The 15,130-nt window shown below is 37.0% G+C and overlaps 1 protein-coding gene across 13 annotated transcripts in view; it reads left to right on the top strand.

Moving 5' to 3' along the window:
- The window catches only part of SYNJ1 (synaptojanin 1), a 70,300-nt gene that overhangs the window by 47,925 nt on the left and 7,245 nt on the right, over positions 1-15,130 (top strand). For 5 of the 13 annotated variants that reach the window (XM_075770754.1, XM_075770839.1, XM_075770823.1 and 2 more), the window contains 8 exons: positions 1,439-1,645; positions 2,626-2,754; positions 3,376-3,414; positions 8,311-8,358; positions 10,065-10,103; positions 10,198-10,268; positions 13,836-13,944; positions 14,658-14,878. In XM_075770754.1, the coding sequence (XP_075626869.1) occupies positions 1,439-1,645; positions 2,626-2,754; positions 3,376-3,414; positions 8,311-8,358; positions 10,065-10,103; positions 10,198-10,268; positions 13,836-13,944; positions 14,658-14,878 (863 nt within the window). The remainder of the gene's footprint in view (positions 1-1,438; positions 1,646-2,625; positions 2,755-3,375; positions 3,415-8,310; positions 8,359-10,064; positions 10,104-10,197; positions 10,269-13,835; positions 13,945-14,657; positions 14,879-15,130) is intronic. The other 8 variants (XM_075770806.1, XM_075770799.1, XM_075770832.1 and 5 more) reach the window with 4 other exon arrangements.

Below are 15,130 nucleotides of genomic sequence, written 5' to 3'. Positions count from 1 at the left end.
GCAGCAATTGTGCCTCTCCATTTTTGCTTTTCTTTACTTGCAAGTTTCTAATCTATGTACTTTGTCACGGCTTATTTTTTAATCTATTAATTTATATGAAAGGTGTGCTTCACTCTCTTCTCTACATTAAAACATATTCTTATATACTTGGCAATTAAAACAACTGTTTTTCACCAGCAGCAAAAAAATAAAACAAACCCACACCTTACCTGTGTGTACCACAGGTACACACACCACCCTTCCTGTGTGTATTGCATTTCCATATGTATTTTACAGGGTCATTTTTTTGTCATTTATTGAACAGATGCACTTTCTAGTGTTGTCATTGTGTCTATATTGATTTATTCTGAGTAGCTCATTTGCTGTGAATTTCTATCCAAGCTCCTTAGTGGCAAACATTACATTGCAAAAGTTTCAAGAAAAGAGATGGCAGCTATGTATACTTGAAATAGTAGAATAGGGGGTTTTTGTACAGGTATTTCATAAAGAAAGATATGTTTTAGTAAGGGGACAGATATGGGAAACCTGCGTGAAAAGCTGGAATTTGCGTTAGTCTTGGTATTGTAAGATAACTTCGTCTGTTTTCCAGTGCAGGTAGGAAACAGGACTTTAACAGTTTAGACACCTGTATGATTGGTTGATTTCATTAATAGTTCTACGTGAAATGGTGTGATTCCCTTAAAATGTGACATCTCAAATCCCACAAGACTCTTAAATCAAGAGCTAATATCTAATTAGCAGCCTGGTTACTCTGTTACTTGCTCAGGAGTGCAGAGTAGAAGCTGGAACTTCTGTTGAACGTTGTGTGTCAATCATGTACCTTGAAAGAGAGAGAAGCCTAGAGGTAATGGAAGAAAGGATTACTGTGGTCTTATTGGAGTGTGATGGGATAATTGTCTATTTTAGGCATTTTGAATATCAACATTAAAATGTTCTAAATTGACAGTTTACTTTTCAAAGGCACATCCACGTTGAACCTTTTTTTTTTTTAAACCTCTTTCCACCTTTTCAAACAGAACATACTACAAATAGCAAATGTCTTGAAATCCCCTGCCCAGCCTTCTGAAGAATAAGTGAAGCTTGCCATCTATTGCAAACCAGGGAAATAATTTTTGCAAAGGTCTTCTTTGTAAAGCTAATTATTTCTTAGATTAAGCAACATTACAGTTGCCACACTATTATAATGACTTATAATATATATTGTGCATTTGGAGTATTTTCAACTGGTTTGAATATATATGCATTCTTCATGTGTAATTTTATGATGCAAGAATCATACTTTGGTTGTTGAGCTAATTCCTTGGAACTTGAGGGCTTTTTGCAGAAAATCCCATGTCTGGTATCAGTTTATAATTTCCTCACTTTTTAAAATAAGTAACTATTGTTCTCTTTATTTTACATAGTTTTTTCTTTTTTTTGGGTGGGGTTTCTTATTTAGGAGACATTGATGACTATAGTGCTGAAGTAGAAGAAATCCTTCCTCAGCATCTACAGCCAACTTCAGGCTCTGGTCTTGGAACCTCCCCAAGCTCTTCACCACGTTCCAGTCCGTGTCAATCCCCTACGCTGTCAGATGGACCTACGCTCCCAGTGAGGCCGAGTCGAGCACCAACAAAAACTCCCGGACCACCTGTTTCCACACACAGTGTGTATTACATTGCTCAACTGCCACTGTTCCTAGTATACAGCCTGGCAGCAGCTGTATGGTCCAGTGGTAGCATACTATTAAATTAGAGCTTTTAGGTTAACGTAAAAGGCTATTCTTGTCATTATCTAGCATTTTACTCAGAAGTGGCCTTGGGCAAATCACCTCATTCTTTGCGTCTCATTTTTCCTAGTGGGCAGTGCAAGAGCTTTGTTTCCTCAATCTTTAGTACGCTGTCCACTGATCTGTGCTGCTGCAAACTACCTAACTTGCTGTAGTACTTTAGCATTTCATCATGAGAGAGAGATCTCAAAAAGTTATGTGATGTTGATTAGTTTAAAACCTCTGTTCAAAAATTCTGTTGCAATGTGTCAGTATAATCCCATTTCACTTTAGTCATAGTCTTCAAATACAGCCCATTTCAATTAATGCTCCTGTCAGCTGTAATATGTTATATTATTGTTATCAGTAGATTTATAAATTGGGTATATAATATAAAAGATTTCATTTAAACACAACTTTAGTGACGAAGTGGACATTTAGAATTACAGCCTTTGGAATGGCTTCTAGAACAGTTGATTTCAATGTAATTTGGAGTAACTTTACAAAGACTGCTAAAATGCCTTCAGAATTCTCCTTGTAACTTTTTTTTTTTTTTTTTTTTTGCCAGAGCACTTCATTCACAGATAAGGGTCAAAATCAAAATTTGGAGGTCTGCTTTTTGTAAGAATGCTCAGGATTCCATGAAAAGCATAAACTGATTAGAGCACATGAGACAAAAATCTTGGTTTAGGAGATCTGCTTCTTTTCACCAGTGATTATTCCTCTTCCCTCCCTCAGAAACTTCTGTATCATTGTTCTCAGGGCTGGGGATTGACTGTGCTCTCTGTGAAAATAAATTGCTATTAGAAAAGCTTTACTGTGATCACAATGTGCAAGTGATTGATTTTTTTTGCATTGTTTTCTGTCACATCCTTCAGCTGAATTTCAACTTGGTACCCAGCAGAAAGAGTCTTCTCAGAGCTTGGAGCCTAAGCGTCCTCCACCACCTCGCCCCATTGCTCCTCCTGCACGCCCCGCTCCACCACAGAGGCCGCCTCCACCATCAGGTAACGCAGTGACGTATATCAGGTGGTCAGGAACTGTTTGTTTCAAGTCTGTGACGTGAACCTTGAAGTCCACACCCAAACTACGTACTATACTGTTGGTTTGGGGCTCAATGGAGCATACCATTTTTTCTCTAATATGTTTAGTTGGTACGTTTAATAGCAATAACACCATGGGAAAGAACAGAGTTTCTCAGTACCATTTAAATGTTATTGCCTTTGCTTAGTGAACAAGTTTTAAAATTTTTATAAACTTATTTTCACAGTTGAAAAATGTGGGCTTCCTACAGCAGTGTTTACTCAACATTTTCATATTTTTAGCATCTTTGTTTTAAAAATAAAGGATAAATAATCTTGCTCATTCATTGATTTATATTCCTTTAATTTTGGCATCAGCCTGTATGCATTTTATCATGTCCCAAGTTTTTAATGTAGAGGTCTTCTGGATCATCTGAAAATGTAAACAATTGAGTACTAAGAGAAACTGGATGTTCAGAAGCATATGGGCAACATAGTTAATAACAAACTGACCCTTGTCATTTTTAACTTTCTCATTCTTTTTCTTCCCTCTTACTGTACTGATATTTTTCATTATTGCTGCATTCATTTCTTAAATACTATAAGGCGGCAGGAGTCCTGCACCTGCTAGAAAAGAATTTGGAGGTAATGATTTTAATTGTTTACGAATATGACTACATAGCAAAATTACTATGGTGGTCTGTTGTGACAATACTTAATATGCTGTCCAAAGGTATAAAAATGGGTAATTCTTGAATGTCAATGGCAATGCCTTTCTCAGGGTTTGTATCCCCCTCTGAATTATGTTTGACTTTTTAGTGAAAAAATATTTCTCCAGAAGTTGGCACTTTATAGTCAGAGAGATTAAAGTTGTTCCAGGTTTTTATTACTTTGTCCAGGTCAAAATATACCCAGGTAACTCTTCTGTGAAAGCAGAAACTTGTCTTTAGTTGTGAAAAGGCTGGCTTTTTTCCTCACAGTCCATGACAAGGGGCATTGTAAAATGGATTGTGATTGTAGCTACTTGCAGTTGTTCAAGTTGAAATTACTGCTAGTCTGGCCCAGTTTCCCCCGCGTGATCACCAGTTAACAGAGAGTTCCAAATCACTGAGCTATATTTGTCTCTAAGCTGAACACTGACATATGGGTAGTTTAGTTTATGTTTCCAAGTCTGAAATGTGTTCCTAAGCCCTTCCTGGAGACACGAAACATCCTCCATAGTTCTTGGAACTAGCATGTACTTCAGAAACACAGACTTAGTAAAGGAATTTATTCAGTTACTTTGAAGGCACTCAAGAGCTACAGGTCTTTACAAAGTAACAAAACCCTGAAATAAGTCTCTCCGAATTCCTTCCTTTTTGATAATGCTGAGAGTCTGATCAATCCTGCAGGCTAGTTTTGTTTTTTTCCAGCTTGATCTGGTTTTGCATGTAACGATGACTTACACGTTCTCAGAAGTGCTGCTTCTCAAAACTAATCGTTGTCCCTCTTTGTCACATGCTTAATAGTTGGGCTGTCTTGCTTGGACTTAAATCAGCTCATTAATACATGGGATAGAGTGAGAGTAGTTAGTGGCTCTGAAATACTGTTCTAATGGCTTTTCAGACACTGCCACTCGGTAGAAAGAGGGTTTTTTGAGAAAATAATTCAAAAGTTTTGAGCAATCTCATAAAATAAGTAAACTGTTTTACATAGTATATATGTACTTTACTCTGATGTCAGGCAGAGATGTGCATGGCTCTCAGATACAGTTGAGGAGAGGAGATTATTATGCCAAAGGCATGATATTTTGAATTAGTTAAAATGCTTAAGTTAGAAAACATAGCTTTCCATAAAGAACTGTAACTTGCATAAAGCTTGGTTTTTATGCAGTCTTTTAAAAGAGATTGTAGTATATGTTTTTCATATATTATTCTGACCTGAAGCTCATACCACTTTTTCTGTTCTCTTCATTTTCCACTCATGGTATACATACGTGAGCATAATGCTTTGCTTTTCAGTGGTACCTGAGCTCAGCTCTGAGCAAACTAGCGCAGGACTGGAAGGAGTACAAATCTCATAGTGTGTTACTAAGCTTGGGAAAATGGCACCTGTTTCTCTTACCTAGAATGAAGGCTACTAAAGCACTGTGAAAATATCCCTGTGTACTATATAAATCTGTCAGACTTTAGTTTTAGACTTCTGTAGCGCATGCAAAGTGACATTGATCACATCTTTAAAATGTTGCACATTTTAAATATTACTTTTTTTTTTTTGCTCATGTGTTTTAACCTTTTTTTTTCTGAGCGCTTCACTCCAGTTCCCGTAACATTTCTTCTAATGGTTCAGTATGCTTTGGAGATGGGAGCAGGATTTGGGCATCTAAAGTTTATTTTTTAGAGTTTGGTCATATTTTACATCAGAAGTAACTCAGAATTCAAGGAAGCAAGGCTATGTACTAATTACAGGGGGTTGCAAAGAGTAGACTTTTTGCCTGCTAATATGAAAGATTTCCACTGAGGATTTTAAGCTCTCAGTTGTTTATAGTTAAAAATTAAAATGCTGCACTCTGTTTACCCACGATTTTCTGTAATAAATTACAGAGTAAATTCTTACAGAACATGAAAAATTATAAAGGCTGCTAATTGTCAATTACTTGAAGTTAAAAAATAACTTTTTTTTGTTTGTTTCTTCCTTTAATAATATTTATCAGATGTTTCCTGAGTAATGCAGGAGAGGCTTATAGTTGTCTTTTTATCATTGGTTTAAACTGTTAAAATGAGGTTAAGATTGGGTTAAGATTGAGAGAATGCATACATAGTATTTTCAGTATATGCAGTAATTTGGGTAAAATGCATTACACTTTCACTGTGGTTATCCTCCAAATAAATAAAATAAACCTAGGAAGTACAGTAATAAAGTTGACATTAAAAGAAATGCAAGTATGTTAAGATATGAAAATACATGCACCCAAGCAGCAAGTACTTATTTGTGATCACTGATATTTATAGTCACACATTAAACTTAGCCTTGAAAGAACCATTCAACATCTTTATTTTCCCCTTGTAGATTTTTTTTTTTTTTTTTCCCCAGAGCAGAGTTCAGGTTGTTTGGGTGCATTAGGCTATGGCAGTCATTTTGAAAAAGCTTTTTTGGGTTTTGTTTTTTTTAAATATGGGGAAGAGCACCTTTCTTCTGTTCAGTAATGGAGGAAGCAAAAACCTTAATGCTAAAACAGTAAATGCATTGTTGAAATGCAGGCAAATGGCATAGATTTCAAATTGTGTGTGTGTGTATACATGCATGCACACGCAAATGTGCATGTATATGCACAAATTACTTTGAAAAGTTGAGGTTGCTTTATTTTCCATTAAGCTAATGTGTAAATGTAATCTTTGCAAAACATACAGTTCTGTCTAAAAGATGTCAGGGTATAAGTTACAGGTTGTTTCTGTATAAATCCAACCCCTTTCCTTAAAACACTATTTTACAAAAGTATATTTCCTTAAAACAATATTTTACTTGCAAAATACTGTTTCAAACTGCAATAGAGATTTTGAGCTATATACAGACTAGAGTAGCAGTTTAAAATGATATCCAAAAAAGTGTTGCAGGTTCAGATGTACATTTTTTCATTGCCCTTAAAATCTTCCTTTAATGCCAATTGAGATACCATCATCCCACACCATTGTTTTGCTTTAAGACTGCTGAAGAATATTATTAGTAAGTGAAATTTGGGGTATTAGACCTTTATGCCCTTTCTTTCCCACTTAATATTTTAAAATTTGCAAAACCTTTTAAAATCCTCATGCAGAGAGGTCTTTCTCTGTACGGTGCACCAACATAGAACATGTCTACGTGCTGTGGTCGGTCAAAGAGGTTCTCTACCTTCCTTCTCCTGAAAGGAGTTCACTTGATTAGTCATCTTGCATAAAACAAGATTTGCTTAACAATAGCATCCTGAGAATACCTATTCAAAGTATGGGCTGAGTTGAGCTTTGGGAGGGGAAAGTGCAGAAGGTTTGTGAAATGAACAGGCTAGTTCCCTGCTCTTGGAGGTTTTGATGTGTCCGTTCCCATTAATACTCTAAGATGAACAGGTCGTTTTATGTCTCTGTAACCACAGACGGTTTGGAGGAGTGTCCTGTACTCTGTTGGTCTGCTCTCCCACCTCCCTTTATTTTCCTCCAGTTAGGAGATAGGCTTCTCAGCCTATGGGTTACCACTTTCTTTTCTCCCCCAGGGTTCCTCTGGGTTGCCTGGGAGAAGGGCAGAGCTGTTACCTGAAAGCAATGAAATGTTCTCAGGCAGTGCTGTCCTCCTCTGCCCCCTCCTTACAAACGCTCTCTGTTTGTCCCTCCTCAGTGCTGCTTCTCTCGCAGAGAAGTTCACTGTCAGAAACTTTTGCGATGGAAATCGCAGAGCCTGGAACTCACCCAGAATATATAACGTGTGCTACTATTTAACATCTTTGAACCAGATGTTCAGCAAAACCAGAGATCTGACATCTCTGGAGATAATCACACACCAGCCTCATCTGCAACCTTCACTCTTCCTACTCTGAGTGACACCTCCACCCATATCTGACAAAATTCACAGCACTCTTTCCAGATCATAGAGAGCTCCTGAGCAGATACCACACATTGGCACATGATGAGAAAGCATGAGGCTGTGTCATCGCTAAGGCAAAAGTTGCTTTTAAGGTAGGCTTCTTGAACACTGGCTCCCTTTCCTTCCTCTATACTTGAGCCACTCCAGAGTTGCCAGATACTACTGTTACTTTTTCCTGTGCGCATGCCTTAAAGATTTCTCCTTGCATACCGTCTAGTGTTATCTATGTCCTGCCATGTTTTTACCACACAATTTTATGGACCCAGTATATGCTTGATCATATTGCAGAAATAAAATAATTCAGCATGATTATGCATGATTGAAAATCATCTCTCAATCTGAACTGTAACATCTATTGCACACCAGTTGATACAGCTTTCCAAAGTACAGAGTGCTGCTTGGCGAATAACTTAATGATGCAATTCTGTAGGATACAATACATTATATAAAGTGGGAAACTTAGTTCTTCCATAAAATTCCTTTTTCAAATGTAGTCTTGGCAGAAACATACTATGTAGCATTCTACTAAATTACAGGAAGCAGACTTAATGTTGCGGGGTGTAACTGATGTACCTGTTTATTTTCAAATGTTTGAGTATAGGCACGTGCTCTGCTTTAGAAAAGTTTCAAGACTGACATTTAATATCATTCTGAATTTACAAAAGTTTGTGGAGAGTGAATGCTGCAGAAGTGAAATTCTCTTTCAACTGTAATGTAAAATTGAAATAATAGCATGTTTCTAAACACAGTTGTACTTCCTGATCTCTAATTCGTATCAGTCTGGTTTTCCCATGCTGCTACAAATAGTTGTCTTCTACAAGTAACTACAATCTAGCTAGGCCATTTTTAAATGATGTAAAGCTGTCTTGTGGCCGTGTTCTTTCTGGTTTTACTTTCTCAATCTACTGCTTTTCTTATGCAATGTACAGCTTCTCTTCTTTCTCTGAAAAGGTCTTGGAGCTCCTCCCAGTCCTGGGGTAGCTAGGAGAGAAGTAGAAGGTAACATAACAATTTTTGTATTCTAGAAACGGATTTCAAATTTAATACCTGAGTAATATTACTGCCCTTGTGATACTAAAGGTGGTTTTGTTGAAGGTATTTATTGTGTAGGATCTTTCTTCTTTAATGTGACATAGTTTTCAGACAGCCAAGTTGCTTCCTGTTTTTCTGTGATGATGTGAATTGTTATAGAAGGCAGTCTAAATTTATGAAAAATGAAGTGAAAACTTAGACTGCACTAATCAAGAAGAGCGCTCTCAAGGCTGACTCTCAGAGGAAGCTGTGGCTGACTCTCAGAGGAAGCTGTAGCTGACTGATTGCTAGAGTAAATACTATACCTGTAACTGAATCATGAATCTAGGAAGTCTAATTTTTTCATAAAGAACTAGATATGTTTGTATATTTGGGGGAGAGAAATTAAATAATTAAATAATTAAGCCTAGAATATTTTGTCTCTTTCTAAAGAGTACAGTGTAGGTATTTTGATTCTGATACCTAAATGTATGTGACATACATTTATGAGAAGCATTTCTCTTGCATTATTCTTGTTGGAGTATGTGCGTATCGTGCTGAATGGGTCCTGTTTCAGCCATGCCAATGGAGTCATGCATTTGGGTTTCTTCCTGTCCCTTCAGGAATGTGTCCCTTTGTAGCAAATATAGGTATGGCAATAAAAGTCCTAATATAGTCACAGTCAAGATGTCCTCCTGTATACTACAATTAATTTTGGCTATATTGCTGGTTCATTTTTCTAAGTTGGCAAAATCACTATATGCATAGACTAGTTCAGGTTGGAAGAGACCTCTGGTGGTGATATAGTCCAACCTCCTGCTCAGAGTTAGGTAAACTGGCACCAGGTTGCTCAGGGAACGAGTTGCATTATTGAGAACTGTACCCAAAAACCCATTCTAACCGGTTCTAAGCAAGCAGTGTTGTCTGACAACTGGAAGCCGATTTAATAAACTGTCTTATGTACCACAGAGTATTTCTTCCAGTTACTGTAACTGCCATGGTGATTTTACCTTCCTGGGAAATAGGCAACAGAAACACAAGCCAGAATCCTAAACCTCTTTGCCTGTTAGAAATTGGGCACTTGTCTGAGGTAAAGGTAATTTTTTCCTATCTTGCACTTCACAACTTGAATGTTGCATACAAGGTTATCATTAGCATCAGCATGTAAATGTTGAGGTTGGTGCTGTGATAGGTTTATCCCATAAATGAAGAGAGTAGGTTCAGGAACTGGTGTAGACCCCGTGGATTGCTGAACCATGTATAATTACAGATGTACTCTTCTGATCATGTGATTTTTTGAATCAGCATGTTACATAAGTTCTTTTTGTTTTAAAGACTGCTCTTAGAATATTTGCAGAATATTCTACAAAAGAAAACAGCTTCTAGCATGATTGAGAACACAGGCTACCTGTACAAGTGGGCATCTTTAGCTTGCAACTGACAGGAGGTGATTTGACTTAATTTGTAATTAGAAGGGTCAAATTACTTCATGTGTGCCATGGGATGAGAGTGTGCTAGAGTAACAGCTTAGCTGATGGATAGACTTTTAATATGTAACAACTTTTAAAAAAATAATCACTAATGTCTTTTTGCTCCCATTGCCATTAGTGATAATGTACCACTGCCATATAATACCCGTTTGTAGCTTATCTAACAAAGACAATCTGGTTGTTTTCTTTTCTCATGCTTCAAAGCACAAAAAAGTCCTGGAACACAAAGAAAAGATAACTTAGGTAACATGGATACATACTTTATACTAATTATAATACAGAAAGAAGTTGATTTTGAAATATGTTCTAAGCCAGCTATCTCTAATATCTGTTCCAGTTCGTAATCAGCCTCCACCTTCAACTGGAATTTCAAGCGCAGGAACTGCTGGATATGGTACAGCCAGACCGGTAGGTATTCTGTCTTAAAATTATCTTCCTCCAATGTTTCTACAGTTCATTACGCTGGTGGCAGGTTTTCGTAAGTCATAACAGATGTAAGAAAACGGCAAAATTGACTAGTCATTTTACAGCTCATATGAGTTAATTCCCTTAGCAGTTCTTGTCTGTTGACTAAAAATACTCCAGATTATATATAATAAACATGACTTTATTGTTTTGCACTCTATGCAGTTGCTTCATAGGCTTTCAAATAATACCACGTGTTATGTCCACTTTCAAATAACTGTGAAGTGCAAAGTTACTCTATTATATGTTCCTGTTGACTCTGTTGCTGATTTGGTATGATAAAATGTATTATCTTCTGTGCTGAAATGCATAGCTTGATGGCAGCTAATTGCTTGCAGGCAGTTAATTTATTATATAGGCAGTTGATGTATTGCTGATTATGTGATGTGTAATGGAATTTTGTACCTTGTTTTAAAAATTAATTTTGATAAAGGTCTTCATGTACAAGTGAAACATTCAACTATTTCAGCAAAACATTCACCAAACATTCGTTCTGCATTTCATTTTTTTATTTGTGGAACTGAACTGAAGGGAAGTGAATGAAGGATTTATAGGTGCTGGAATGCTTCACTACAAGCACGAAATCAAGAGATGGAAGATATATGCCTTACTGCTTTTAACAGCAGCAAGTAGGAGCCTTGCGTTAGGGAAGGAGAAAGTGTTTTAATAGCTATAGGTCTTTTTAAAGAATTACTAAGAAATGGTATTGTTTGTTGATAATTCTTTAGACTTTGCAGCCTATTTCAGAGAATATTTTTGCAGCAGCATGAAGGACTTTTCTTTCTATATCTATATCAACCACAGTATGTGTGCTTACTTTGTTCCCTCTGTTGTGGCAGTTTCAGGCTTTTAGACTTAGATCATACCTCTCTATACCTGGATGCTTTATAGACTAAAAAGCAGCAAAAGTTGGCTCTTTCTTGGTCATTAGAGAACTTTGTTTTCCTTCTCTAAGGTGTTTTGCTCTTCTCATTGGGATAATGATCATGACAACACTGACAGGATGGAAAGCACACATACGAGCCTTTAGTAAGGCTCTGCTTGCAGAAATCTCAGTGGGAGAGATACTGATGAGGTTTTTGACCTGTCCACAAATACTGCACCTCTTCTTTAATTCTGTATCTTCCTTTCAAGTAAAGTGATAGACCATTTGTTGCAAATGAGAGAGAGTGAGTGTGAAGAAGCCATTAAAATAAAGATGCAGCTAACACAAGAGATTAAGTTAAATCCATGTAAATTTGATTTATAGAAGGTTGTAGAGTCCTTTTCCACCTTTTAAATGACGAAGAAACAAAGAACACTGCCAGCTGTGCAGAGATATCAGAGTTCTTCAGAGCTTTAAAGGAGTTGTATCTTACCGGTATTGCCATTTTCTATTATACTCTTGTACAGTATTGAAACCACTGAAAACTACTGTTGAAAGCCACCATGGAAATCACTTTTTTGCCGATTCATTTTTCTCAAAGAGATTGATTCTCACAGGGAACAGTTCTTGATCTTTGCGCTTTTTTGTTATTTCCCTAGAAATGTAAAATGTCCTCTTCTAAAATTTGGATAAAAACCTGGTATACACACACACACAAAAAGTATTCATTTTTCACCATGTGCCTCACTTGTTGGTTTGTTGTTGGTGTGTTTGGGGGTTTTTTTTTGTAATCTAGAGGCAGGACAGGATTTGCCATTTCTAAATCAAAATAATTCAATAAACAAATCTTGTGTACAGAAGAGACTCCACCAGTATCTTCAAATTGGCATAAGCGCAGGAACTTTTGTTCATTTTATCAAGACAGAAAAAACAGTAGTACTGTTCTCTTGTGCTGTGCTCCTCAACACCCAGGCTGGACTACAGTTAGAGCTGATTGCCAGTTTCCAGAAAGAGCCACGGTGCCACTATTGCCAGCATAATTTGATAAGACAAAGCTGACTGCATCTCTTCCTTTGCAAACGTTGAGATTTTTTCAACAAAAACCCTAGCAAAAAACCCCAAACAAACCACAAAACCAGAACAAACCAACCAACCAGATGTAATAGAAGGTGTGCAAAACCATCTTCTAAAATCTGCTTGGCTTTTCCAGCCTTATCTGAAACCCTTGTTTGGATTTCCTAACCGACGTTGCTTCTTTCCTTTTTCTCCAGTTGTTTTTTGGGCAGCACTTCGTATCGAGGATTTCAGGACCAGGGACAGTAGCTATGGCAGGCACTGCTTCCCACCCAGAGGTCCTCAGGATTATTTTGGACTACTTTTCTGTTTCTTTTTTCTGTTCCTTTTCGATGTGTTTTGGTTTTAATACATTTTGGCATTTAATCCAATCATCCTTCTGCCTACTTTCAGAATATTCAAAGAAATGACAAAATGCAACTTGGCAATTAAACGGAAGACAGATATTTCAGAGGTTAGCTGGTTTAAAGCATTTAAAAAGTTGTTAAATGAACTCAGCTATGCATAATGAATCAGATGTTATATTAAGTCTTCAAAGCAGAGTATATACATCTAGTAAAACTAAGGTCAAGGATGATACTTGTTTTGTAGTGGTGACGTTTCTTTGCTTGTTTTTAAATCATGTTTGTGCAGAGTGTTGTATAATAGGGTTTGCTCCAAAAACCATTTCTAGAACATCCACTGTTACTAAGATTTTGTTAGAATATACCAAGTACACAAAAGTAGAGAAAACAAATCTTACAAACTATCCTGCCTCACAATCTCCACCACCCCCCCAATCTAGTATTTTTCTTCTGATGCTTTACATTCAGCTTTCAGGTGTGGTATTTGTAATTCATTCTGCTTCAGTTGTAATCTGTAATAGTTTCCTATTTCTCTTTAAATACTGATGTAGACTTCTTAATTTTGTGTTATGACAGCAATTCCATTCCCAGCATGTTTACCCAAACTTGTTGGAATAGAAGTTGACTCCAGCTTTCAGATGAGGCAGAATGTATGTTTCATCAATACAGTTTGCTAAGGAACAGGGGTAACTGCCTTACAGTTAGCAAACATAAGTTTCAGAGAAAAGAACTAACCATAGTCTTTTATGCATAAAAATGTTGGACTTTCACGATATAAAATTGACTGTAGCTGCTGTTTGCAAATGGCAGGCTATAATTATAGCCTAAATGGTAGATGGAGTCTACAGCCTGCATTGATGGTGGGTTATCAATGTGTCCTTACGAGATCTCTAAATAAAGTAGTTGCTTTTGGTTTTGCTGCTTACAACAATTTGCAGATGCAGGTAAAATTAACTTATTAATACTAACAAAATAATAAGTGTTTTTAACATTGCACAGGTATATAAAGTTGAAGACTGCTGTAAAAATCCTTTGCTTTGAATTGAAGCCTCATGATGTTTTGAGAATATATTCTTTGCTTTTATATGTGCATAAAAAAATAGTTCAGCAATTGTTATCAAAGGATTTCTTTTTCAGAGTCCTAATTATCCTGAATCATTTAGCAGTAGATGACTGCAGATGCAAAGTAGAACTAAAATGCTTTCTTTTTACCAATTACTATGTCAGACTGTTCCACCTCGAGCTGGAGTTATTAGTGCACCACAAAGCCATGTCCGTCCCTCTGCGGGAAAACCAGCACCCGAAACTCAGACCAAGCCAGCTGAACCACCAAGGGGTAAGTTTACTTTAGAAGTTAAATATAAATACCACTATTCAGTCAAGAGGGTACTGCCTCTGGTTTGAATGCTTTGTTTTCAACAGATGTCTTCATTTTTCACTAGAAATTAAAATTCTCTAATGTAGTAATATTTGGCAGTTTCTGTTAATCTTTCACAAGTATTGTAAACCCTTATTAGATAATAGGCAGCAGTCAGATGAGATCTAGACCCACAGATTTCATGCTATCAAGAGAAACTTTGATCAGATTGCTGTGTTTTGGTCTGAGCACATTGGTGTGTCCTGTCCTGTGTGTGTTGATCACTGGACCATTCTCCACACTGGTTGCTCTGTAATCATACTATTTGGAATAGTATTTATGTTTGACTCTCAAAGCCACTTCCAAAACTTAAAGGGGTTGTTTTAATTGTGTTATCAAAATCTGCATTTTATAACAATGGCTTCCAAAATACTTTTAAAGTACATTTTAAAGTACATTTAAGAATGACATGGTTTCCGGTTGTCTATTTTGTATCTGTAGTAATAATTTTTAAAAGAGATATGCTGAGATTTTGATGACTTCTAATCTAGTTGCCACGAACACCTGCTGTTCTTACAGTCCCTTCTGCAGCTCTGTCTGGTGCTTCTGCAGCCACGTGCTCTCATTCATGCCATTTTTAAGATTTCTATTATAATTCTTTACAATGAAAACCACTGCAAACATACTTGCAGGCTCGCCGTTGCTTCCTGAACCACTAAAGCCTCAGGCTGCCGGACCTGCTCAGCCCACCACTCAGCCACCACCTGTGCTAAGGATGCAGGAACCTCTGATACCTGTGGCATCACATCCATCTCAGACAAGTGCCCCACAAAGTCTGGAACCCCCCCAACCGCCTCCTCGTAGCCGATCATCTCACAGTTTGCCTTCTGAATCTGCTCCTTCACAGCAGCAAGTAAGTAACAAAAAACCCCATGTATATACGTCTTTTCATTATGTACATTAACACAGCTTGTACTGCATGCTATAGATTGGTGAGAAACTCCTAGAGCAAGCAAGCAAACAAAGATAAAGGTCAAATGATTGGATTCAAAGATCATTAGGCTCTAGTAGGATAATACTAAAATGCTTGTCCATGAATAACTAACATCTTAAATACTAAACATTTAACTTGAGGTTTCTTATGACAGACGTACAACTTACAGAC

The sequence above is a fragment of the Balearica regulorum genome, chromosome 1 (genome assembly GCF_011004875.1).
Source record: "Balearica regulorum gibbericeps isolate bBalReg1 chromosome 1, bBalReg1.pri, whole genome shotgun sequence".
Taxonomy (NCBI): Eukaryota; Metazoa; Chordata; class Aves; order Gruiformes; family Gruidae; genus Balearica; species Balearica regulorum.
Note: the sequence above shows the minus strand (reverse complement) of the source record. Positions and strands in the feature narration are given on the sequence as shown.